The sequence below is a fragment of the Streptopelia decaocto genome (genome assembly GCF_964273445.1).
Source record: "Streptopelia decaocto genome assembly, chromosome: 1".
Taxonomy (NCBI): domain Eukaryota; kingdom Metazoa; phylum Chordata; class Aves; order Columbiformes; family Columbidae; genus Streptopelia; species Streptopelia decaocto.
The window spans coordinates 61697867-61723947 of record NC_138663.1 but is presented as its reverse complement, the minus strand read 5'-3'; the positions used below and the strand labels follow the sequence as shown (position 1 = coordinate 61723947).

The window sequence follows — 26081 nt, the reverse complement described above, 5'->3', positions numbered from 1 at the left end:
AGTGGCCACAGCAGGAAGGGAAGTTACCCTGAAGGGAGCCCAGAGCAGCTGCTGCTGAGCTTTCCGTGGGGTAAGGGGAAATTCACTAATACTCCCTTAGGTATTAGTGAAGTCCAGAATAAACCTTGTGAAGTAAAACCCTCTGCAAAGGTAAAAATGCCTTCTAAGCACAGTGGCCCAGCATAAGGATGATGAAGAGAGTTAGCTTATTCTCTAGGCATCCCTTTTTGTTTCTTTCTCTCTTCCAGATTTACATTCTAAAGCAACATTATCAAAGTAAATTTTTGACTCCCTTAAACCACCTTAAGTTGCACTTCTAGAACTTCATGGAGACTTATGAATTACACCATAAACAATCCCCTTCAGATTTTTCCATGCAGTCAATCTTTATTATAGCAGTATTCTCATATTCACATCAAGTACATAGAAGTTTTTGCCTTTTATATAATACAGAGTTCTTTAAATAACTTTACACAGAAATAGTTTTCTTCAATCTGAATTCAGCTATCAAATTTTAATATGTTTTAAGTCTCCATGCTCTCTAACCAAACTGGACAATATTTCCCATTGTACAAATTTACATGAGAAAAACTCCAAAGTACAAATGAAGGGACAACAGAAGTAAAGGGGGAAGGAACAAACAAGAAAAAGAAGTTGTATTGGCAATTACAGGGGAAACTTGAGAGGGAAAGAAGGGGACTTGCCATGACCTACGTAACAGGAAACCGAAAATAAACATTTTGTTACAAATTAAAAAATAAATACAAGTTTCGAAACAATTACTCCGTTGTAGATTTTTAAAAAGCAGCTATGGAAATCTACTAACACAATTGTTTTTTTTTAAGTAACCAAACTGGACCTTCTACTTTGCAGTTGTAAGCCCCTCGCAAACCTCTGGTGGTCAAAAACCAAAAAAGTACAGCTGAAAGGAATGTTGTGTTAGCACACAGTTTAAACTGCTGGGACATTTCATTGCACTAAGGAACAAACAAACAAAAAACAAGAAATCTGTATATAATTTCCCTTTCCTCTCCTTATTAGATACTTTGCCTCTCATAAACAAGCCTCTGTATTATGAGGTAATGCCATTGTCTTGTCTATATATAAAAATAATCAAGTTTAAAGGCTATAGATCTGTATGTCTATAAACTTTAAACAAGCCAGTCCTTTCTTACTCCCCCCATAGGGTCTGACCACCGAGTGCCACACCTTCCATCACCTTTTACAGAAACACAGATATTGCGCCTCTCGTGGACACCCCCAAGAGACCGGTGCACATTTCCTCATCTGGCAAAAGCAGCGCGCGCTCAAGTAAGAAACGGTGCAAGTGATGCACGACAGGTCGCACACGCGGATGGACCTGCTCCTTCAGAACAAGGCAGAGTCACAGAAGGCAACAGTGGCCAGCCTGCACGTGTCTTCTGACAGAGGGACACAATTAGGCAGCTGATGACTTTTGCAATTGCTTAAAAAAAGGGTCACCCGCCCAGCTCTGGGAGCCCGTGCAGGGAGGGGAGGAGCACGGTGCTGGCAGCTGGGACGGCCGTGGTAGAGGTGGGCTGGCTCCTGCACCCCCAGAGTGGGGGACCTGGCGCTGGTGGCACAGGGCAGCCCACAATCCCAAAGGTATCCCATGGCTGGCAAGGAGTAGGGGCCAGGACTTTCCCCGATCCCAACAAACGAGATCAGAAGAAAAGCAACGTTAATTTGGGTTGCCAAAACATGCAAGTTGGCCACTGTCAAGTTTCTGTCAGTTGAGGAGAAGTGTGGAGAGGGGGAAGGAAGGGGGGGCAGGTAGGACACAAGGCTCGTGAAGGAATGATGTGCATTTTTTTTGTCATGGATTTTTTTTCCTAAAGGTTCACAGCTTTGAATAAAAAAAAGCACATTTATTGCACTTACATTTTATTTTAGAGAGTTAATTTAAATTATGCCCTCAAAACCCCCCACCATCCCAAAATAACCCAACACCCAAGTTTGGTCCATTTTGTCCCCCAGACCCAACATCTGTGCCCAGATGGCAGGGCTTCATTTCTTCTCTAAATGTTCCACTGAACTCCCAAACACACAAACAGATTTTCTTTTCAGCTAGGGTGAATACACAAATACAACGCAGAATGACATTTATCAAAACAAAACCCAACCGTTTTCCAAACCCAAACGACAACAAAAAAGAAAACATAGTTATTTTTTGTGTTTTACTCGCTCAAAAGCAAATGTCACACAAGGCTTATTCTAAAGTACAGCTGCTGCAAACTCGATAAACCAGACAAAATGACCAGACAGGTCACTGCTGGCTCTTAAGTAGGCTGGATGAGCTGAACACACTGCTGCTGTGATGCTATGAAGCAAATGCCTAGGTAGTTTAGAAGTTTCTAAACCCTCCCCCAACAGCTCCCTTCTCTTAGAGAAATAGTTTCTTTACGATTTTGCTTAAAAACAGAAAAAACACCATCTTCTCACATGTACTTCTAGTGCAGAATTTGGGACAGGTAGAAGGGTCCCAGGTAGTTCCTGGAATATTAGTAAAATGTTTTTACACTTTGCATTCTAAAAGGAACAAAGCCAAGTAAAAACTGGTCTGATGTTTTGCATGAACTGTGCATTTAGACATAACTTTATAATTTACAATTATGCCCAAAGTCTTGCCCCAAAGGAAAAAAAAATCTGAAAAAGGACTAATACCAAAGCCCATTATTTTGTCCTTTATAGACAAGCAGGTTAAATATGACACTGGCGTGTAGGTACTGCCAGAAGTCTACGTAACCGTTTTGAAATTTGAACAAATCAAATTCAAACCTACTGGTTGTCCCTCAGCTGACAAGACACCTGCCACCTCCCACGGGTAACGTGCAATAACAGTATGTCATCGCTGGAGAGTCACCTGCATTGTTGAGGAACTGCAAAAGGCCCAAGGAAGAACTAATGAAACCTGCTGATATTCCATAAAACAAAATGAATTGCACTTTCTGTGCCAGGGAATTAATTGTATGGTCCTGATATATTACATGATTACATGAGTACTAGCCATTGATTTCTCCTCACCTAACTCCTATTTTTCATCTACTGTCTCATTCTAAGATGCTATGACAGTGTAACTTTGGGCCTCTTTGGAGCATTCTATTACCCTTCTTTAAAAAGATCTTTATGTCTTTGGAGGGGGAGGAGGGCTTTTTTATCTTTAAATTAAATGAACCTCATTTAACTTCTGATAGAGCAGATTTCAAGCAGCAAGTTTATTGTAACTGAATTAGGTATCCTTCAATTCCTAGCTTTGAAATGACCGTAAGTATTTTGGGGAACACTCTGCCCTCCTTCACAGAAGTTTCCCAGCTCCAAACTACCTATCTATGGTGATAGTTACATACAAAAACTACTGCATCAGAAGTAAACCAAAGCCACTGCTCTAGTTACAAAGCACCTGTTTACATTCTGTTGTACTTTTTAAGGTTGCGAAGGCACATGATCATTTGGCAAACTGCAAAGACTGTTTTGGAGGATCCCTATTTAAACCATTTAACAGAGGGTCTGGATAGCTCCCTTCTCTCTAGAAAATACATACGCTAGTTTTCGCTTTAGTTTGCTCTTGGTGTACTCTGCATTCTGCAGTTTTTAAAGAGTTTCCTCCTTCCACAGTTTCATAGCTATTTACTGCTGTCATGGTGCTGACTCAGTAGCTTCTGTGTTAGCATCCTCGAACTTAAATGCAAAGAAGAACTTTGATGATTTTATTTACTAGGTAAGAAGTAATGAAACAATGAAAAAATATATTTAAAATGCATGCCCAAACAAATGTGAAGTGCAAACGCATATTAACAAGGCTGCAGAAGACAGTTTCTTTCATAAAGTTCTATGTCAAATGCGTAACAGAAAACCAGAAGACACAGCACCTCCAGAGCCATGCCGTAACACTCATGCAACTGGTTTTTAACTGAACTTGGCTGTACCTAGAAGCTTTGCCTGTCGCATTGTGCTACTGGTGGTACTTTTTTCAACAGACAGAAAACATGTTGCCTACAGTACTATGAATAGTTTGTGCTACACATGCTGCACTCACAGTCCAGAAGGGAATGAAATCTATAGGCTGCAGAAGTGTGAAATGTCTACATGCTGCTTCCCTAAATTTAGCCCCTCCAACTATCAAAACTTCAACTTGTACTTTTTTCTGAGGCTTCTGAGGATCTGGCTTCCCCAAATGTTCTGTGAAATGCTGGATGTATTTACATCACCAGGCAAACACAGAAGCAAACCTATATGTGCATGATCTTCAGCGTATTCCGCCTCCCCTCATTTGGGCATTTGTGGAAAGACATGGTACTTATCAACAGTCAGCATTTCATTGATTTTATGTCATGGAGGCCAAATTCTGCCTCTAATGAGCACATACTAATCCAAGTGATGTCTAGAGGCCACAATAAGATGGCAGTGTTTGGTTTCAAACATTTGGCATCATCACCAGCTGCTGGGGCATTCAGGTACAAGGAATGATGATTTTATGTGAGCAGAAAAAGCAGAGGTGGATTCATTCAATGACCTGCATGAGTTCAGCAAAAAACAAATGATGGGGCTAACTGTATCTGGGGCCATGTAAGACTTAATTCGTGCAGAAATTACTTTCAAAATAACCAGGCCTCTACGCTCATACCATTTGGTTTAAGCTCCACCACAATGTTCCGGTTCCAGCAAATATGCTGCAGGAAACTATCACGTACTGACAGGGAAGATGTAACAGGCAACGGGCCTCTTCTAACTGTGTGGAAAAGGAAAGGTAGAGGGGAAGGTGTCTGTGTCGTTAATGAAGACATGAACAGCTGGGATTGGATACTGGTAGATTTCCAAATAATTATTAGAGACTAGATAATGTAAAGCTAAAAGCAGTATGACTGTCTAGATGTTTGTCCCAATGCGCACACAAAATATGTTCTACCATCCCCATACAGGACATGTGCCTGTGGCTGGGGCATCACAGAGAAACTTAAGAAATGTGGTGTAATGGACATTAACATATTGGTTATTTTAGTTTACATCCTTCACCCCACTCCTATACAGGGCACTCAGTTCTTGTCTGCTCTGATCTCCCTGTTCACTAAACAACTACAGGGCACCTTTAGGACTGGTTCTGATGGCATGCAAGACATCCCAGAAAAACTCTTGAAGGAAAAGATGAAAAAAATAATAATTCCAATTATTTACAAGCCAATTTTCTTCCAAAGTTTTGCATGAGTATTACGTGGCACCTCCTACAGACAAACACACATTACTACAGCTGTCTGGAGGGAAACATGAAGACCAGTAGAAATGCATCCTAAAAGGACTTCTCTAAACAGCAGCCAAACAACTTGCACATTCCTCAGAAAACAAACAAACAAACAAACAAAACCTCGACAAACAAACCCCAATAAAAAAACCCCAAAGACCACGTGTTACTTATAAAGTGCTTTGCATGGACAAGGATAGCAATTTTCCTTGTGCTTTTCCTATGGGCTCAAGAAGCATATTGTAGACTAAGGGGTAATGAATCTTCACAAAAATAAGTTCATTTTAAGCAAAGACAGAATGAAATTCCTAACAGTTATGTTTTAGCAGACAATCTTCTACCAGCATGACCTTGTGGAAAGGAAACTAGGGCTTTTAACAAGCTCTGTGAAACGAATGACTGCACACCACCTGCACATACTTGCTCCGATAACAATTTCTTTCAAGGGGATATTAATTTCCAGCATGCCTGACAGGTACAAATTAGGCCACAGCCCACAGAGGGGCTGGAGGGAGAACGAGTGGTGACTGTGTCACACTCTGGGAGTCTGTCTCTGTAACTGCTCTCACCCGCCTATTGAGCCCAGTGGCCCCAGGCTCCTTCCACCTCCTCCGTCTTGGCCTCCAATGATCACAGGGAGCGCTGTGATTCCACCGGCACGCACGCCACCGCTCACTCATTCGCTTCTCCGCACTGGAAAGTGGCTATTGCTACTATTTAAATTCCTGCCAATCTCAATAAGAAAAAAAAAAAACAAACAACCAAACCTTACAGCATCTGAAGACCCACAGCAGACAAGAAAAATTTGTGCTTTTTGTTTGTTTGTTTTTAAAATGCATCCTGTACACAAAATCAATTCTATTCATGTACCAACATGAATCACTTCATTCTTGTAGTGACTATTAAGTCATTCACTATTGCTGTCTTGCTAATGTTTGTGGAATTAATATGAATACACAGTATTTCAGTTATAATTCCCACTTCAGATTAGTCCGGTCCCTATAACCCCAGTAAATATTTACTGACAAAACCAAACAGGCTACCAGCAATGCTGCAGAACTCCAGGGTTTTAAAAACACGTTCCACTACCCATGTGGGTTTCTCCCTTCACCTGGGAGCAACCTTCTGCAGACACAAACAGTCCAACTCTCCGAGGGAGGGAAGGACAGTGTCCTTACCCAATACACCCCTGTTTAGCATGGACATCACATTCACACACATTTAACTCCTTCATTTATTTGTCATGATTTTGTCTAACATCCCTTCACCTCCCCACCCCAGCAAGAACCTCCCTGCTTAGAGGGGGGTTGATTCTCTTGCCTCACCTGGAGTGGCACAGGGCAGATACAAATCTAATTCGGAAAGCTTCTCTCTGATCTCGAATTTCTTTCTAATGTGGTCTGACTTGCCTCTGTACAAATAATTTACATGTAATAGCACATACCGGAGAACTCTGCAAACAGATCACATCACAAGATATTCTACTAGAGGTAAATGATGTGCAGAACTTTCTGAGTTGTTTTTATTTTTTCCCTGACTGAGTAACTCGTCAAAAAGCTACCGACCATTTGAAAACCAGGATTGGAGGACAGGAGAACAACGCACTCTGATGGAGATACCGCCACCTTCACCCTTGTTTGCCAAGGGTACAAAAGGGAAAGACAAACGGAAGGAAAGAGATGACAGGGAAGAAAGCAACGAGAGGAGAAGTAGTCAGCGTGGATCCAGCAAGTACCGTTTTGTTTTGATCGAACACCTTGCCATTAGGACAAGGTGCTCCACATTTACACGCACACTTATCAGAGGACGTTAACAGGATAAAAATCCTTTAAAAAAAGCTCTTGAAAGTACCAAAACACAATTTTCGGAATGTCTAATTCTAGGGGGTTTTGTATTTGTATTCAATTCAACCTGAGAACTTTTTTCCCCGTTTATGAAAACATTACATATTGGTAAGGTACCTGGCATTAACCTGCACCCTCGTTTAAAATAAAACTTTTAAAGTAGGTACATACACCATTCACAGTCTGTATCAGGATTTCGACAGACTTCAGATGCTGTGGTAGCATCTTTGATAAATACATTGTATCATATGATACAAAAGAAAAAAAAATAAAAGAGGACAATCGTGCTACATTTTTTTTTTTAAACTTCAGTTTGTTGCTGGACCAACAAAAGAAGGATCTACTGAATCCTTCTGAAAGATGTTGTATATGCACACACCAAGAAAATACTGGAAAAGGAAAAAGGTTAAGGTTGGTGGTTGTCGTTTGTTTTTTGAAGAAGCGATAAAGTAAATCTGAAAAAAGGTGCAGCAGCATCCCCTTTTCCTTCAGATCAATCTCTTCGCCTTTAGAGTAACATCTTCCCCAGCTCCCATCACCTCGCGGTTTTAATTTTACTGCAATAAAACCCAATACTATAGACAGATTTAGGCATCTGACATAATACAGTGAAAAGGGGATACTGCATTGTCCATAAATCAGCGAGTACACCAGGAAATAAGTAAAAAAAAAAAAAAAAAAAAGGTCAGAACGGAGGAGGGATTCTTTTGAATTAGCACTCATCAGACATTCAGCCTCTGATGGTACGTTGTTAGAGGGAGAAAGCCGACCGGCAGACCATCCAAAGCAAAGTCTCCTAAAGTTGCAGCAGCAGTTCCATCCCCTCATGCCCGAGCACCAGAGTCAAACCACGAGCGCCCTCTCCTCTCTCCGGGGAATGAATGATGCCAATGGCACGGGCAGCGGCCGCGGGTCTCCGAGTGCACCTGGCGGCTTGCGTTGAAGGAGAAACACTGGCAGCAGAGGATTCTGGTTCCCAAAAAAAGGTACTATTTCTTTTATTTCTTTTTTGTTTGTTTGTCTGTTTTTGTTTTGTTTTTTTTTTTTTTCTTTCCCATTGTGTCGTTGGACTGGCAGTTCCATTCTGCTCCACTTTTAAGCTTACGGATATCTTTTCTAAATTGCTTTAAGTTTCGCGGAGCAGAATAGAGTTTTGATGTTAAGAAACTGTAGGAACACAAGACTTAAATAACAGAGTGGGTGCTGCCATGGTGCTGTGGCTACTTGAACGCTGCAAATTCTCCTGTAGAGGGAGGACAAGAGCTTGGTTTAAGTAGGTGATTACAGTTACCAGGCGGTCAGAGATTTTCTGCAGACTAGTTGAACATTAGGTTGAATATAAAAGATGTTAAAAAATGCAAACTGTTAAAATTAAAGCACAAAAGAATACATAGTGAAAGGACATTGAATATAGACCCAGCATATTTTACCAGAAAGGAATTTCTTGAAAGCAAGCTGTACCCATTCATCCCAGGACAGAGGTCTAAAAGTTCAACCAAAGTCTAATTCATCGTGCATTTGAAAATAAAACGCATCAGTTCCATTTCACTGTAAACTCCCTATTGCACATGTATCCTCCTGAAAAGCAACTATTGCAATAAATGCGTCATACTGCAAACTAATTTCTATTCTGCTGTAAAACTGGTTTAATAAGAAAAAACTACTTGACACACCCGTTAACCTTTAAAGACTATATACAGTAAAGTGCCTGAAGATTAAATCACTATTAAAGAATGCTAGAATCTGATTTAGAGACCAACATAGCAACCTACTGGGAGAAATATAAGAATGGTGAGATTGCCTATTCACTCCCAGACCAAAACTTAGGCCTCACTAATTGGGACCACAACAAATGAAGCAACGCCCATGCTCTCTTCAGCATTACTGAATAAATAATAATTCTATGCAGCGCTTTCACATGCAGTGATCTCCTGAAATTCTGTTGGCATGCTGCGAGATAGGCTGGTAGTTCCATTCTGGAGATGATGACGCTACGGAAGTGGGTAAAATCACTGTCCAAAGACTCAAGAAGTTTGCCACAGAACTGAATAGAAGATGAAACTAAGATACTCATCCTCTTAATCTAATACTTCAGACAAAAAAAATTTCCTGCCACCCACAAAGAAACTGTGTTCTATATGATTTTTAGGGAGGGGTGTCCAACTATGCTTAACCAAAAGGACCCAGGAGCAAGAGAAAAAGAAGTGTGCATATAACTTCCCATTGTTGAGCTCTAAATTAATTTTGGGTTAGTTTCTTGAGAGCACCCCTCAAAGCTCTCCTAAAAATGAAGGACTGATAAGCAGACAGATGAGACCGTTTGTTCTTTTTGACAGCAACATGTGAATACCATTACATATCGTGCCTTATCTCAGTGTCCTTCCATCCTCCTGAGAGCAAGGGTTTTGTTGGTTTTGGTTTTTCTTAAGATTCTTATTCTGAATATTGGAAAGAAACCAGAAATATCCCTGCAAACAGAATTTTAAACTGATAGCATTACTTCCCTGGAATGTCTTGCTTTACAAAGAAGGGAGCCAAGAAAATGATGAGCAGTCTGCATGGGGAGGGGGAAGAAAGGGCATCTACAGGGCCTGGTAGCAACAGCTGATCCAAGGGAACGTGAAGAGCGCTGGGAATGAGGAGAGAAGGCTCCGTGTGCCATGGGAAATGAGAAGGGGATGCAGCCGAGGTCTAAAGCAAGGGCAGCTGGCACAGGGGGCTGTGGCAGACCGCAAGCTCTATGTGTCCTGGTAGACTGTGGTGGCAGTTTTAAGTTATAACGACAAATGAATAAAAGCTTCGCAATGGGTCTAATTGCCCGTTTCCCCAGTTCTACCAACAGATAAAACCCTTACTCTAAAATACTCTGAATATCTGATAGCTTTCCTTGCTTCTCTCTGGCACGTTTCACCGATCTCTCAGCTCTCTTCACAATATCTTCTAGAAACTTCTCAATTTTTGTAGTTCCCCCCCGCCCCGCCTAGTTTTTTCTTTTAAAAGAAGGACAAAAATGTCATCAAGTATTTGCCTGTGAGGCTCATTTTTAAGAATGACATTCATGCTTAGCTACACTTTCAAAACATGCTCTACTTAATTTATTTTGCAGTCTGCTTTCCTAAACTGCTGATTAAAGATCAATTTATAAACAAGAGATTGCTCCCTCATTACTCATCTTGTCCTTCTGCCCATTTCTGGTAATAATTCAGCTTTTAATAGTCATACAGGGATTTCAGAAGATAAAAAATGAATGATTAATTGGGAAAGGGCAATGGAAAAAAACAGGATCAGGATTCAAGATGCATTTCAGATAGAATGGTAGCTATAAAAAGGTGATTTTCAGATTTTTCTTCCATCTAAATAAAACCTTAGCAAAGAGCTTTTTCCAACAAGCTAAATCTCCCCTTTTAAAATTCAGGTGCTAATCTGATCTCAAATCAACAGGACACCAAAACCGGTAACATGTTCATCTAATAATGGGATTTATGTTGACTGAACATGGATAAAATGTGGTTAGCAGTAACAGCTTTCCCCAGACGAGGAGTGCAGATGGCTATACCTATCTGCGTACAGGAATCCTCCATCCTGACAGGTCTTGACAGGACTTTATGAGAAGCAGCTAAAATGCTTTATGTCACCCTTTCTATTCTGAAGATGTAAAATGTCTGTAGCTGATTCTTTTAGCTTCTGAAAGAAACCCCATCTGTAGGAGAGGGACAGAGAACAGAAGCAACCTCTTCCTGACACTTAGTGCACAGAGGTAAATGAAGTAATTCACCATTTTCTAGCTGGACGTGATGGTCTTGCCTGAAAGCAGTGAATGCACTAAATGAAGACAGCTTTAGAAATGTGATCCAATATCCCTTGTCCTGCAGGATCTTACAGGATCATCCTGATTCTGCCCTGCTAAGGTGACCTCGCAAACGCCGGCTCAGGCTGGTGGGCAAGGAGAGTTTTCTAACCAGTTTTTGGAGAGTTGCTCTGTTGGCGGTGGGGGGAACACGCTCAACTGCACGGAATGGACTCGTGGAATTGGAGAGGATCTGCCAGTGCAAGGGTAAGGAGCTGGGCCATGGCTGCTCCCAAGGAGATCAGCTTATCACAAAGCTATGAAACCAAATACTTAGTGATTTAAGATGTGAAAAAAAAAAAACCAGACATTTTTATTCATTGTGAGTCAGATACCTGGTGCGCTTTTTACCAAGCAGAACTTCAGACAGTAACAAAGAAATGACTGGTAACAAAGAAATGCCTTTCAAAAGGATGGGCAGCATTTGAAAATCTACACTTCTTGTGGAGCCCTTTAAAGTTAGTTGTTACAGTCTTTCCACACTTGTGGAAACTATTTCAAATGCATACTTTCAAAAAATCTGTTCTAAACAGATGATCAAGTTCTTTCATGTGGCGTCCAAAGAATATATTGTAAGGACATGTCTGAGAGAACCTGCTGCCCCTGATTCCCAGAGGGATTTGAGATGCAGTTACCAATTGCTGCTCTCACAAATGTATAAGTTATCTGGATTAATGAGATTACTAAAGTGTATAGACAACATCCTAACTGTACTCCTTATGCTAGTGTAGATACCACGTTTCTCAGAAGAATCGCAAGGAGGAGAATGGTTCCCTTCCAGGCCTGTGCCAGCCTCATCTACTGAAGTAGACAGTAACTGACTTATCAAAGGAAAAACCAAATTCCAACACCTTGGCTGGATTAGATTCACAGGCACAGAAAAAGGTATTGATGAAGAGGCAGTTTTCTGTTGGATCTTGCACTTCTAGTATGGATACCATCCGCTGGCTAAATAAAAATCTGCAACATACACTGATGTGGATAACTAGTATCTTCAGAAGAATACACAGCAGTATTTATGAAGATCTGGTCCTTCTAGATGGTACCAAGGCAAATTTTGTGTCTATACTGAGATGCAGGGAAGTAAAGAAAAAAGGAAACTCACATAGTATCAACCACCCCTTCAGAAAAGCCCAAAGTTCTATGGACCTGTTTTCAGGACTGCCAGGTATCTGTTTCTAAACAATACAGCTGGGTCGTGCCTTTGAGAATACTGACCCAGATCCACAGGTGTATTTTGGCATCTTCATCCTACATATGTTCCCAAATCTCGCTGAAGCAGCAGTTGCAAACTACAGAAGTTAAACTCCTAAATGCCTTTATGTCAGATAAAGTTAATGATCCACAAAAAAACAGCCTCCTTTCAGGCTGCATAAAATGTTTAGCGAGAAGCTAAGATCACGTTACGGCCGTGGGTCCCAAACCGTGCTGAAGGTGTAAAAACAGACGACACAAGAAGAATTTGAATGTGCTGCCCACACCACAGGAATCGTGGCCAAATGTGTCTAAGGATGGCAGCATTCCCCCCACTACAATTGTAGTTCCTATCACACAGAGGAACAATCTTAACAACTAGGAGGATAACTCTGCTCCAAGGACTAACTCATTGGAACTGAGCAAGCTGTGACCGCCCGCTGGGCTGAGCCTTTTCTGCCTGGGATGGTGCGTTTCTAGATTCTGCAGGAGACCCAGCAGCAGCCTCTTGCTATTCCTGGGATGGGCATTGTAGCCTGTGTTAAATACTATACTCCAAACCTTAAGAAACATTCTTCCTCACTGCCCAGAGTAAAAAAATAATAATAATTAAAAAGGGGGGAAAAAAAACCACTTAAGTCCTGTTTTCATTTAAAGATGAGCCTGCCAAAATGAGGAGAAGCTACCAGAAAGATGGGAAACAGATTTTCTAAAACAATAACAACTTTCGTCCTCCATAACTATTTCCATAGAGATAGATTTCAACAGATGAATTTTCTTGACTAACAAAATGAGAAAAGTTAGTTCCCAAACTGCTCCAACAACAGAAGCCAAAAAGACCATTAGAATCCAGCCAGAAAACACAGAAATTGCCTACATCTCTTCAAGCTCTCTAACTCTGCCTCCTGTTTTAAAATGCTCAGTTGCCAGACAGCAGAAAACCTTTTCCGAATTCCTGATCTATTTCAAAAAATTACTGCCAGTAACATGCAAAACTTCCCTATAAGTATGTAACTCAGAAGCCATTCAGAACACCCCTGACCCTTGAAGTCCTAGCAAGAGCAGCAACAGCTTGCTTCCGATGCAGAAGAATCTGTGAAAATTAACAGCTTAGCAGTTTAAAACAAACAAAACCACACAACTAATTTCAAAATACGCAAGAACACAGTCAATACATTATTGTTTTCATATCTGACATCGAAGACTGATATAGCCTGAACCACTACTCTGGTTCACCATTTCCAGAGGAACGTTCCAGAGGAAAGAAGAATCTTTCAAGTGAGCTGACAGGATCTTGGCAAGGTGTCCAGCTTTCTCAGTTAGATATCTAGTCTAACAGATTCACTTCTGGTCAAACTAGCAGCTTTTATATAGAAGTAAAAAAAGAAAAACCCACCAACTCCTCACTGAGCAGAAGCACGCTCAGTGGTATTCTTAACAATATTAAAGTAAATAAAGCATTTCATCTTAACATGGTGTAATACTGATTTCCATGAAAACAACCACTTTTTCAAATCCTCTTTTCCTATTATGGGTGTTAGCAGCCTTTTTCTCTTAAAGTATTTGGTTATGCTCAAGATTTTTTTTTTTTAATTTTTAAATCTGTGCTAATTGAAGGATACATGGCCCATTACCAGCAATATTTTTGCAGTTCAGCAAAATCAGAGATTCATAATTTCTTCTATGTTGTACTGTAATAGAACATTTTGAGATGGTCTAAGCTATAGCAGGTCAAAAATAAAAAGTAAATTAAAAAACCCCCAAGCTACCACTCTTCTGCAGGAAGGGGTGTTCTCTAAACAGCACTATTTTAAACTTTAGCTTTCAAAATTAGAGTCACATGTCACTAAGCTCTTTCTTTGGATTCTGTGTTGTATCTGCTCACTTCTGCTGACCACGAGAAGTTTTGATTGTGCTCAGTCTTGAAGCTAAGTTTATTTTTCCAATTGTTTCCCACATATGAGTAGCATTACTAACCGAGGAATCTAAAGCCTATTGCTCAAATATCATTACCTCAACTGAAGTAAAAAAATAAAAACACCATAGCTTGAGCAGATTAAAAACAAATACAGTCCTGAGTAACTAATTCCAATCAATAAACTAGGCAAAAACGACACAGGCAAGCAAAAACGACACCCAATTGACACCTTCAGAGGATTTTTGCTTGTTTTGAAGTGACTTTTCCCATTTCTCTTACGTGACTTTACAATTCTTCTTGTGCCAGCTGTTCCTAGGGCATTCCTTACCGACACAGACTTTGTGCTCGGGACATTCAATGCTCAGTGTTGGGAGGCGAGTCCTCCTTCCCTCAGTAAACCTTAAAAACACGGCTGGTAGGAACCGAGAACGTACACGTGTGTTGCACGCACAGGAACACACCAGCACACGGACACACAGGCACATGACTTCACATTTCTTTTCAGTGTACTGGAAACCCACCGTATCCCCCTGCTTGGATGGGTGTTTTTGGAGAAGCACAAGCATATAGACTAAAATCCTCTGTCTGGAAGCCAGCCCGGTTTAATGAGGGCTCAGATGCACTGCGGTGAATTTTTGGCAACGACCGGGCCAGAAGCTCAATGGAGGCAAGAATCTAAAACAAGTAGAAAAATAAACGATCAAATCTGTTGTTCCGAATTTGTAACACTCTCTTAAAACCAAAGGCAGAACACCCATTAGCTACAGAAAAATATTCGCAACCAATTTAAACAGAAACTTAAAAAAACCCCATAGATTACTGCATTGCACTCTGATGTTTGTATCTTCAAAAAGCTGAAAAGGACACTTGGGAAGAAACTGCCTCATTTTCTGCTTTAAAAGGCTACACTGATTTCCCTCTGTAAGCATAATGAATATGGTTGGCCTTTTATTTGCCTCCTTGTTTATGCACTAGTACCAGTACCTACCATCGCTGCAAATAAACAGCTTTGGCAGCGGTTTGATTAATACTTTATTACCACAAAGCCAGCAGGGGGAGCTCCTTATTTTTTGAAAACTCTTTAGTTACTTCAAAAAAAATTAAAAATAAGGTCCCCTCAAGCTTTTAGAATCCAAACCTTCCCCAGCAGGCATGATAAACCAAGTTTTGTGACAAGACTCTTCAGTTTCCCTTTGTAAAGCTTGGGGGAGAGCAAGGAGGGGTGTATAAAGATTTCTGAGAACATACACAGTAAGTTCTAATTTGTGTGTCTAACTGCGATTATTAATTTCACAGCCCCTCAGCTGAAACTTTCTCCAATGCATAAATGCTTTTCCAACTGCGCAAGTCATTTTAATGCCTACTTTCTGAATTGAAAATAAGCATTTCTAATTAAACAGAACTAACCAGGTACTGAACCAATACTCTCATGAAGTCATGCTATAGCACTCATCAAAAAATTTCAGCTGGCCAGCGAGTTCATAATTGATTTCATTTTTAATATTTGAACTGTAAAGTCTACTGAGAACTAAAAAGGAACATTCCTCACCTGTGGAAAAAGGGGTCTCTCATCTCTTTTCTTTTTTAAGCATTCTGCCATTAGTCTCTTCATTGCTTTTGGACAGTTGCTCCGTACTTTGCTGAGGTCTGGAGATAAGTATCCTCGCCCCACCATAAAAATTATCTTTATTTAAGCAGAAAAAAAAAAAGATGAAAGGGGAAAAAGATGAGTCCATAAACTAAACAGTAAACAAAGAAGAACATTTTGCTAGACCATTTTAGTCCGAGAAGCCAGTTTTCTGCTCCCAGAAAACACTATCTGCTACTGAAATTGCCAAGTTTCTTAGAGTAATACTGGCTAACCTATTCTGTACAGAGAAAAAAAAATCAGATTTTTCCTCCTCCTCCTCCTAAGAGACATTTCTGTGAAATTTGAACGCTAGTAAATGGTTACCATTTATAGCAATAACCATCTAAGGAACAGTTCTTCGGTGTCAAAAGCTGTTACAAAAACAAGAATAAGCAACTCTGTGGCAGGAACAGAATGCCTAAAAATAAATATTCTGTAAAAACAAAGAATCTGTTTTATATTATAAGTCAACAGCAAGTTCACACTGACGAATATTTTAAGAAACACGTGGACTTCAGATATTAAAAACCCTTACCTTTGAGAATAACTTCCTTCATATACTTTTTCCACCACAAAAGTTTATTCTTGACACCTGACTACCTTCCCCACTCCCAAAAAAAAACATAAAAAGAGAAACTGCCTCTCCCCTGCAGAAGAGGAGACAGACAGGCTTTGTATTTTTAGGGTAATTCCTTTAACATGGAAGGCTTATATTTCACCTAAGGATAAAGCTTAACCATAAAACAAAGTAAAGTAATAGAAAACAGGAAAGCAAAGCATAAATAAAGTTAATGCTGTCTTGGATATTTATAATAAAAAAAAAAAATCAAACATTATCATGTCAAGCCAAGGTCAAATGCAATGTCGTTTGAGAACTGCAGTTGTGCTGACACTAAAAAGCCCTTTCAAACTAGCTAATCAAAGATCCATTCATGCTGCAGCAGATAATCACTAACTTTTCTGAATACTCAGGCAGACCCAGCAGGTGTGTCATACCTTATATTTAATGAAGCGTAACTGTTTCCTATCTTGACATTAGCAAAAAAAAAATAAAAACAAACTCACAGAAAAACCCTTTATCTCAAGCAAGCTATACATGTTATTTATACTACCACAAGCCTGGTCCTTTTTCAACTTTCTGATTCAGTCACATCTGTGTTGGCATCAAGAAGGAGTACAAAACTCCCATATGGTTTCTTTAGAAATCCCCATGTGCCAGAGCTGCATCTCATAGTAAAGACTCGTCTACCCAGTCCCTTACCTCTGTGGCAATGAGAGTTGCCATCATCTAGAAGTTACTCTTTGCTAAATAATTACACTACAAGGACAAGGGGTAACAGCTTTAAACTGAAGGAGGGTACATTTAGATTAGATACGAGGAATAAAATCTTCACCATGAAGGTGGTGAGGCACTGGAACAGGTTGCCCAAAGAAGCTGTGGATGCCCCATCCCTGGAAGCGTTCAAGGTCAGGGGACAGGGCTTTGAGCAACCTGGTCTACTGGAAGGTGTCTCTGCCCATGGCAGCGATGTTGGAACTAGATGATCTCTAAAGTCCCTTCCAATACAAACTCTATGATTCCGTGATACTTCAGTTGAAATTACTCAAAATTCATTATTATTTATGTTTCTAATACCTTGCAAATAATATAGGGATGAAACCTTTATTTTAGCTAGAGAAAAGAGAACATCACTACAAGGACAGTCCTAGTCTGTCTAGAAAAATCTGTTAAGGTGAGATAAACACGCTGAGGTGTAACAAGAACAATGTTTTGCTCACTAAGAATCTCACTTGTGTCATAGTAACTAATGTAGATGCATCAACACAGAGTGAGCAATATTTACATCTTTTCAGACAATAGACTGAGAGTGACAAAACTCAAGAAATTAGATCACATTTTGTATGTTGGCTCCACTTGCAATTTAATATTTGTTTCAGCATTCAAATGTGAGCACCCACATCATTGGGTTCATCTTTCAAATCTCAAAAGGTAAAAACCAAAACAATGCCCAAATAATGCTTTTAGAAGGCTACGTGCATCCAGGCAGGAATCTGGACATTTCCCTTCTTTTCAAAGTTAAAAAAAAAAAAGAAAAGAAAAGAAAAAAGAGTAATTCCAAATTTGATGAATTGGGATGAAGTGTTCTGACAAATATGGAAGCAGCCTTATAAAATGGCATTCACAGATGAACGTTGCTATGGTTGCAATTCTCAAGTACTGACGGTGAAAAAACAAGGGATGCGGACACAGATACAACATAAATATAACACCGCCCAGACATGGAATAGTTTACACCAAAGATCTTGATGGATACTATTTTCAGATTAGACAGAGAAATAATGAATCAGACGTGCCTTTTCAAATGTGCCTGTCCTGTGAAGATACATTGCAGGTGTGTGGCATCATTAGACTTATGGAATATTTGTTCACAATTAAGTAATTTTCTTTACAGGATTCACACATTCTGGAAAGTCATATACTCTATCAAGCAGGATTTGAGAAATGCTGATATCCTGAAATTCAATTAGATGGTGCATCCATTTCTCAAGATTGCAATGAATATAAAACACTCAGTGAGATGATTGCTGTTCCATTTTGTCAGTCCTGTTGCTGAACTATTATTCAATGCAAGGGGAAAGGCGGGGGGAGAAGAGGAATAACAGAACATATGGAGGATCATTTTGCCTTTGCAGAACTATTCTAAACCAGATTACTATTAAATAACCTGCTCTCTCCCTAATAAGTATCCTGGCAACCAGCTCAGAAGCTGAAAATCTATACTTGAAGTAAAAAAGAACAAAAAAGAAAACCCTCAAGAGAAGTGTGTAAATTGGCACTACATGGCTGAGGCAGATCTAGAAAATGTAGAAATGTAATCTCATAAGATCAGAATCAGAAACACAAATGAAACACACAATACATCAGAACATGCACTTCACAAAGCTGAATCCCTCTGTTTCAGGGCACAGAAGACTGAAGTCAATCCCTTCCCAAGCCCACGCTCTCTTTACCTGGTCCCTGTTGTTGATGTTTGAGTAAGGTAACTGTCCAGTCATCAATTCATAAAGAACAATCCCAAATGCGTACACATCCGACTGAAAGCTATATGGGTTTTTATCTTGCATCCTGATAACTTCTGGTGCCTGTACCATAAAAGAAAAGAGTTAGTTTTTATTTCATCACATTAAGCTGCACCTCACATATCAGGAACAAAAAAACATGGACTTGTCCAGAGTGTAACATATGTAAAGCCCACTCTTGTCTTCAGACATTACTGGGTCCTAATATAGCGTGGATGTTGACATGAATCTCAAAATCCACTAGTTCTTTGTAACTTGGTGATCCCTTTATTCCTCTATGACAAAACAAAGTGACCTTGTCCAGACTGAGAAGCTACTTTGAGACTGGAATTATAAGAACACTGAAAATAATGCCAACTAACAGAGCCTTCACTTTTTTCAGGGAGAAAAGGAGAAAGCAGAGTTGCACAGGAAGTCATAATTATAACTCTTATTAAGAGTTATTAAGTTGAATGACCTCTTGAGAGTAACCATGCTTGAATCCTTAAAACTTAAGAGCATCTTGCTTTTGGCTGAGCTAGTTTCTCTCCTTTGCAGGATGTTTTCCATGTCTCTCTCACCCTCTCCTCAACCCTGGATTAATCATATACCTTTTTTCCCTAGCCACCATTTTCTTTTCAGTTTAAACCTCAGAATAAGAGCTAAAGAAACTAAAGGGGTTTTTTTTGCTGACTACTGGAAAACCTGTGCTTAAAGAAGAACTGAAACGCATTCACTCAGTACTTCATAATACATCTTGTCTTTCTCAGCTTAAGACAGCTTGTGTATGTCAGTGTGCTGGAGGGACAGTCTTAGAAACTTTAGCCAAAGGCAGTTAAATCTGTTGGACCAGACACACCACTTCCCCCTTGCTTACCATCCATAGAATAGATCCAGACAGCTGTTCAAACTGATGGGATCCACTCCATCGGGATTTCACTGTAGCTAGACCAAAGTCACCTATTTTTACTGTGAGGTCTTCATGAAGAAAAATATCTGAGGGGAAAATGTTAAGGGAAAACAAACAAGCAGTACTGGTTCTGTCCTACAAGAACAGTAAACAGCTACAAATTTGCAATTTTAGAGATAACAGTTTTAACCATTCCCCACTACTGAGGGAGCTTTAATATAATGTAGGTTTCTAAGCAGCCAGACTGGTGAATTACAGTATTTAAGGGTTACAGAAGGAATGACTGGGCCAGGGCTGAACAGATTACGGCCCAGGTGGGTTTCTTGAAATGACAAGAACATTCTTGAAATGCCAAGTACAAGAAGCTGAAAATATTCCATGAGTGAACTGCCATAATCCTTCATTGCATGTAGAAACCAAATGATGAAAAAGTCTTTATGATATGATACCACAACAGAACTTGCTATGTTATTGCAATCACATTAACAGACATGCTAAGTACTCCTTACTTTGCTACTAGTCATATTACCCCTTCTCAACGAAATTTCAGTTCAGCAAATATTCACAGATGAACAGCTTTCCACATAAGTAAGCTCATTTCTGGCAGAAGAAAAAACAAAACAAAGCCCAGGAATGCTGTCATGTTCCACAATCACGTCTCTGGGAAAGGATACTATTACTCTTGAGGTCTCTGTGGATGATTGACTTGGCATGCAAGTAACTGAAAAGGAACATCATAGATTAGGTGGGTTAAATGATATTGCACTAATCAACTACTCAAATTCACTGTATTACTGAAACACGAATTCTGTAGATATTCAAAGCGCACATATTAATCAAGCTGGTAAAACTTCAGTTACCCATGACAGTTCCTGCAACAGCCACAGGAAAAAAAACAAACATAAAAGAAACCTTAGATTTCTAGCTCAAACCTGATGCTACTGAAGAATGAAGTAATAATTATGCACCAACTTCTGTTTTTCAGGTCTAACTCAATATTCAGAACAAAAAGAAAAGAACTTCAGTAGTTTTTGACATGCCATTCAGCGGTGAAGGTTCTGCCTCCCAGCCTTAATGACAACTGTCAAGACACTTTGCGGGCGAGGTGTTTTAGGTAAGGTGCTTCTAAATTGCAGGGGCTAAATGTGCTTCCCAGTCCCACTGTGTACTCAGGTCTGCTGACTGCTTTTTAGTATGGGACTACAAAAACCATCCCCTGATTGTAGACTGAATAAAAAGATTGCAGGGGACACACAGAATACTTGCACCACGGCATAGATACAGTTTAAATTAGGCAACTAGTCTCCCATGGCTCTTGTTTAGTCAATGAGGTTGGCATGAACCTGTTGGAAAAGCCGCAATTTATGTCTCTGTTTCAAATCACACTCATAAAACAGCTTCTGCAGCTCCACTACCTAGAGAGGGAGCCTGGAGAGATGAGCAGGCTAACAGAGGCTGGTTGCTGCAAACCCCTCCACACCTCTTGACTGAAAATGTAATAGCAGACTTAGCAGAAAAATAGCACAATTAACTGCAATCATCATAGTGGCTTCCCAGCGGGAGGGTGATTTATCTGATCGTACAAATCAGTGTTCTGATTTTGACACACAATATTGGGCTAGCTTTGTAAATTCTAACTCACTCAATTGCCCTCTACAGGAGTCCAGATTACTTACAGTCCTTAGAACAAAGTAGGTATGTTTCCTTCAAAGGATGGAATCTATTATTTAAAGAGCTACAATACTTATAAGAAAAGGAGAAAAAAAAATTGATTCTTTTTGCTAACACAGTCTTCTGTGTTATCTTGCAGGATTCCATCCTTTCGTTCACAGGATATTTCTTTTTAAACTACGTTTTGTGTCCTACCATAAGACTATCTGCACTGTGAAAATCGTGGAGCCTGGAACAGAAATCTTTGCTCACAAGACTGAAAGTTTAACCACACCTTAGTTATCTTTATTCTGCTCTCTAAGGTGATATTTTCTTGATGATTTTTATTTCCCTACGTTCCAAAAAGAGAACACAAAGTCTCTTTTACTAATCAAAATCATAAACACTTCACCAAACGCTTTGATAGTCAAGGCAGGACCCTGGGCTTGGCAAAGTGAGCAGACAGGTGGCCTTATTTGCCAATGTCAAGTCAGAGAGTGAAGAGGATGAGTAAACATTGCCCCAATGCTCATGTGCAAACAAATAATATGATACTTACTCCATGCCTTGTGCAGTCTGTCGTGCAATATCAATTAGTTTGATCATTTCAAATTTGGTCTCAATGATGTGTAAATGGTGATATAAGCTGGACCCCTCACACCATTGTGTAACAATAGCCAACTGGGGTTTTGTTGAATAACCCATAAAAAGCAGGATATTCACATGTCGTGTTTTCCTGTTGAACAAAAAATAAATCAGAAGGAAATCAGGTGGATCGGGAAATCAGGAAAAACACAGGCAGATCTATCACAGTCTAAACTTATCTTTCCAAACAGATTTTGTTGGGTCAATCTTAACTTTTACTCAGATAACATGATAATCTGTTCCTAGACTCAGTTTAATGAATTATTCCAGCAGTTAGCCTTTCTTATCATAATGACATGGAATAGCTATTCTGGGGTAAGCACCGTTTCCTCTTGCTTTTGCAAAGCACCCAGCACAGGACTGCTCAGAAGATGCTGCTACCACAGGTCCCCATGGGACAGCAAGGATTTGCAGGCAGCTTGGCTTTTGTGTAATCGAAGTCTGGCTATAAGATATTGCTGCCCACAAGGAGGACATCCAAAACGAAATTCCAGTCTCAAAAGCTTCCAGGAAGGGCAACCCTTTCATTCAGAAACTACCAACACACTTCCTTGACACGGCTTCCGTTTTTCTTAGTACTTTATTTGACAAGAATTTTGTACTTTCTATGGAGTCAACATACAGGAAAGGATGGAAACAGGTATGAAAACTGTACATAAGTAAGGTTATGATATGAACTCTGTCTGAGTCAAAGGACAGGACAGCTGACTATTTACTGAAAGTGCTGAAATGATCAACAACAGAGAAAAGCTGGACTCCAGCTATGGGACTGCCAGCAAAAATCTGGACTAGGTATGAGATACAAGTTTTTTTAACCGCATTAAGCATGTCAAAAAAAATGCAGAGAAGTCTGAAGTAGCATACCTCAGAAAGCATACCTCCACTTCCGCAACTATGGGCTTGGAATTTTCTGAACTAAGATTTTCTGGGGAAAAAGTCTGACCACCCCCTTTTCACTGTGTAGCTTATTGGGGATGGTCCTCCAGCACAGGTACCCAGCTTGACACATTTGTTTCCCAGAGGCAAAGATTTTCTTTCTATTTTGTTTCTTAACACAGAATTATGCTCAAGACTGCATTTGGATGCTAATGGTCTTCCCCAATAAATATTCTATTGTATCATGTGGATGGATTATCTTTTAAGAACTGGACCCAAGACAAATACTTCCTCTGGGAAAGCACAAGCAGTAGATATGAAAAAAGGAAATCAAGAAGTGACTATGAAGAATACGTTAAAAAAAAAACAAACTCAAAGTGAAGTCAACACTACCAAACAGAAACTATTAAACAACAGATAACATGGGCAGCGCTGTAGATCTAAACTAACAATTAGTCATGCTCTCCTCCTATCTCAAAACGTGGATGAGAGGAAAGGTAGGCCTAAAGTTCACACTTGGGCTTGACTGTGCCTTGAGGATAGTAAAATAGCAAAAGCCAGTCCTGTCTTAAGTGTTTGGACATACATATATTCAGAATATGGGTGGACAGACAAACACATACAGGGGAAGAAGAACTAGCGGTGGATACAAAGAAATGTTTTAGAATGACAAGTTATATTTTCTGCCCGAAGTATCATTATGGAGGAATAAAACCAATGTGTTCTAATGGAAATCTAAAATTCAGTGATTAATGAAGCATAAAAATCTAGACACATTATTTTATGTCATTAAAAATATGCTTACCTGAGCACTCCTACTTCATTTTTGAAAGCCTGTAACTGCTGAGGTGTGGGTGCCGTGACATTCAACATTTTCACTGCCACATCACCTTTAAAACAGCAATTTTCAGTAAGTCCCATTGATACGTATTTGTCTCTTGAGAAAATGCTACACAGAGCATCAGAAATATTGAGATACTCTATTTGCTAGCTTTTGTGAAATAAACCACTACAATATTAAAATAGGTAAATATTCTGTAAAATGTATGAACACTATTCTTATTTTATTCTGAGAAATCTTTGCCAAGTCAAAGCTTTCCAAATACACATCTGAAATCTTCATTCATCAAGAAGGACACTTCAGCCTTCCTAGCAGCTACGTTTCCTCTTTACCCTAACAATTACTTAATTTAGAAGAACACACAAGAACTGAGTTTCTAAACAGTTTGAAGTTCTAACATTACTATTTAGCATATTACTTATTAATTTTAAAAATCATCTTTACAACTCTTCAAACCTGCCTGGATGCATTCCTGTGTGATCTGCTCTGGGTGAACTTGCTTTAGCAGGTGGGTTGGACTGGATGACCTCCAGAGGTCCCTTCCAACCCCAACCAGTCTGTGATTCTGTACTAGACTTCCCTGGTATGCCCATGCCTCTTTTGTACTGAGGAGCCCAGGACTGGACCTAGAACTCCAGGTGTGGCCTCACCAGTGCTGAGGTCCCTCAACCCACTGGCAGTGCTTTGCCTAATGGAGCCCAGGACACCATCAGCCTTTGCAGCACAGGCACACTGCTGGTTCATGTTCAACTGGGTGTCCACCAGAATCCCCAGGCGCTTTTCTGCGAAGCTGCTTTCCAGCCGGGTGGCCCCCAGCAGGCAATGTTGTGTGCTTCAGAATAACTGTTTGCCATGGCGGCCACGTACCATGCCACTTTCCTTTGTAGACCGTTCCAAATGATCCAGATCCTATCCTTTGCCCAACGGTGATCTGTCCATCCGGTATCTCCCAATCATCACTTGAATCCCGTCGGCCAAGTGTTTTCTTTATATATATGCATAAACAATAAAAAGGAAGAAAGCAAGTGCATTAATGTCTGTGAAAACAGCTTGTTTGTTAAAGATTTAGTATCACTATTTCATATCATTAAGTCCTGAAAGAACTTTATTTTTCAGATACTGCATTTGACTTTTCAAGTCAGTCATCCACAAAAGCTCAGCACACAGGTATACTACATTATTTCCTCCTGACATGAAATATGTACCACGTGTTTCTGGCAGTGTTAAAACCAGTAATTAAAAAAATACAGATACTTTAATGTATCGTTACATTTGAGAATCACTAGAGAATTTTCAAAGTTCATGAATCATGGTGGGAAATGTTAAGCTGTTATTTGAAGGGAAATTTGCATTATAATATGAAGCACACCAAGATATTTGGGTGCAATGGAGTAAAAGTGAGAATAGTCAATTATATAAATGATTTATATATCAGTTCTGCAATTTCCATATTCCATTATTTATTGTCTTAAAGCCCTTGATCATTACCATACTCATCTTCAAAATACTTCAGAAGGCTTTGATGAAAGAAAAGTGAGAGGAATATGGATGTGTAGTATTTCTGTGCTATGAATATACCATACTATGAATGAAAATAGCTCATCTTTCCCTTACCATTCTATTTCTGTCTTCTGAGGATGAGGAAGATTTCCTTTCCCGTTGGGGTCCTGGTGATTTCTGTAACGCTTTCACATTGGTGAGTGACCCAGGCAAAGAGGCGGGAGGTGTTGCAGACAAACCTGCAGTTGAACCTAAATTTCAGAAACAGAATAATTTTATCTTTAAGAAGCCAGCTTACAAGAATGTATTGATATTAGGTGCAAGAATTGTGTTTAAGATGCAGTATCCCCAAACATCAATGTAAATGTTAAGAGAGAACAAACATATTCTAGGAATATTGTCCTAATATTAGATTAGTGCTCAAGACTCAGATTTCAGGAAGAGACAAGTCTACAGAAAACATCCCTGTATTCCAGATAGTCCCCAGTCTCTTGTTCATGAATTATCAGAAGGACAATGTCTCTTTAAATAGACAAAAAAAAAAAAATCTATTTTTTTAATTCCATCATTTTCTTTGAGAAGAAAAGTAGTAGCATTTTAGTTAGCAGCAGCTGCCTCTCAGATTTCTTGTAGCTAACCTTTTAGGGACTCAATAAATAGCTGAAATACCGTACTTTGGAATCAAAATAGACTAAATGCAAAAAAACTGAAATGTTTTCCAGTTGAGTCTCCAAGTGCCACCTGAAAACCATTTGGCTGTTTTAAAGCTATCTGTAAGCAGAGAGCTCTTATTTAAAAGTAAATATTAAACTGTAGAAAAGATTTTAAAAGAGCAAGTACTTTAGGGAGCTATCTGAAGCATATTCCATTAAATACAAAAAGAACAGTACATCTGTCGCCTATACATTA

The 26081-nt window shown here is 39.6% G+C and overlaps 1 protein-coding gene across 1 annotated transcript in view; it reads right to left on the bottom strand.

The window, feature by feature from the left end:
- Positions 1–365: 365 nt before the first annotated feature.
- BRAF (B-Raf proto-oncogene, serine/threonine kinase) overlaps positions 366–26081 on the bottom strand; it is an 85478-nt gene continuing 59762 nt past the window's right edge. The window contains exons 10-19 of the mRNA XM_082063329.1: positions 25287–25423; positions 24540–24657; positions 23637–23721; positions 21870–22046; positions 20335–20381; positions 19628–19746; positions 18703–18834; positions 15610–15744; positions 14582–14735; positions 366–8344 (exon numbers count right to left, since the gene is read on the bottom strand). Of these exons, the coding sequence (XP_081919455.1) occupies positions 8322–8344; positions 14582–14735; positions 15610–15744; positions 18703–18834; positions 19628–19746; positions 20335–20381; positions 21870–22046; positions 23637–23721; positions 24540–24657; positions 25287–25423 (1127 nt within the window). The 3' untranslated portion in view covers positions 366–8321. The remainder of the gene's footprint in view (positions 8345–14581; positions 14736–15609; positions 15745–18702; positions 18835–19627; positions 19747–20334; positions 20382–21869; positions 22047–23636; positions 23722–24539; positions 24658–25286; positions 25424–26081) is intronic.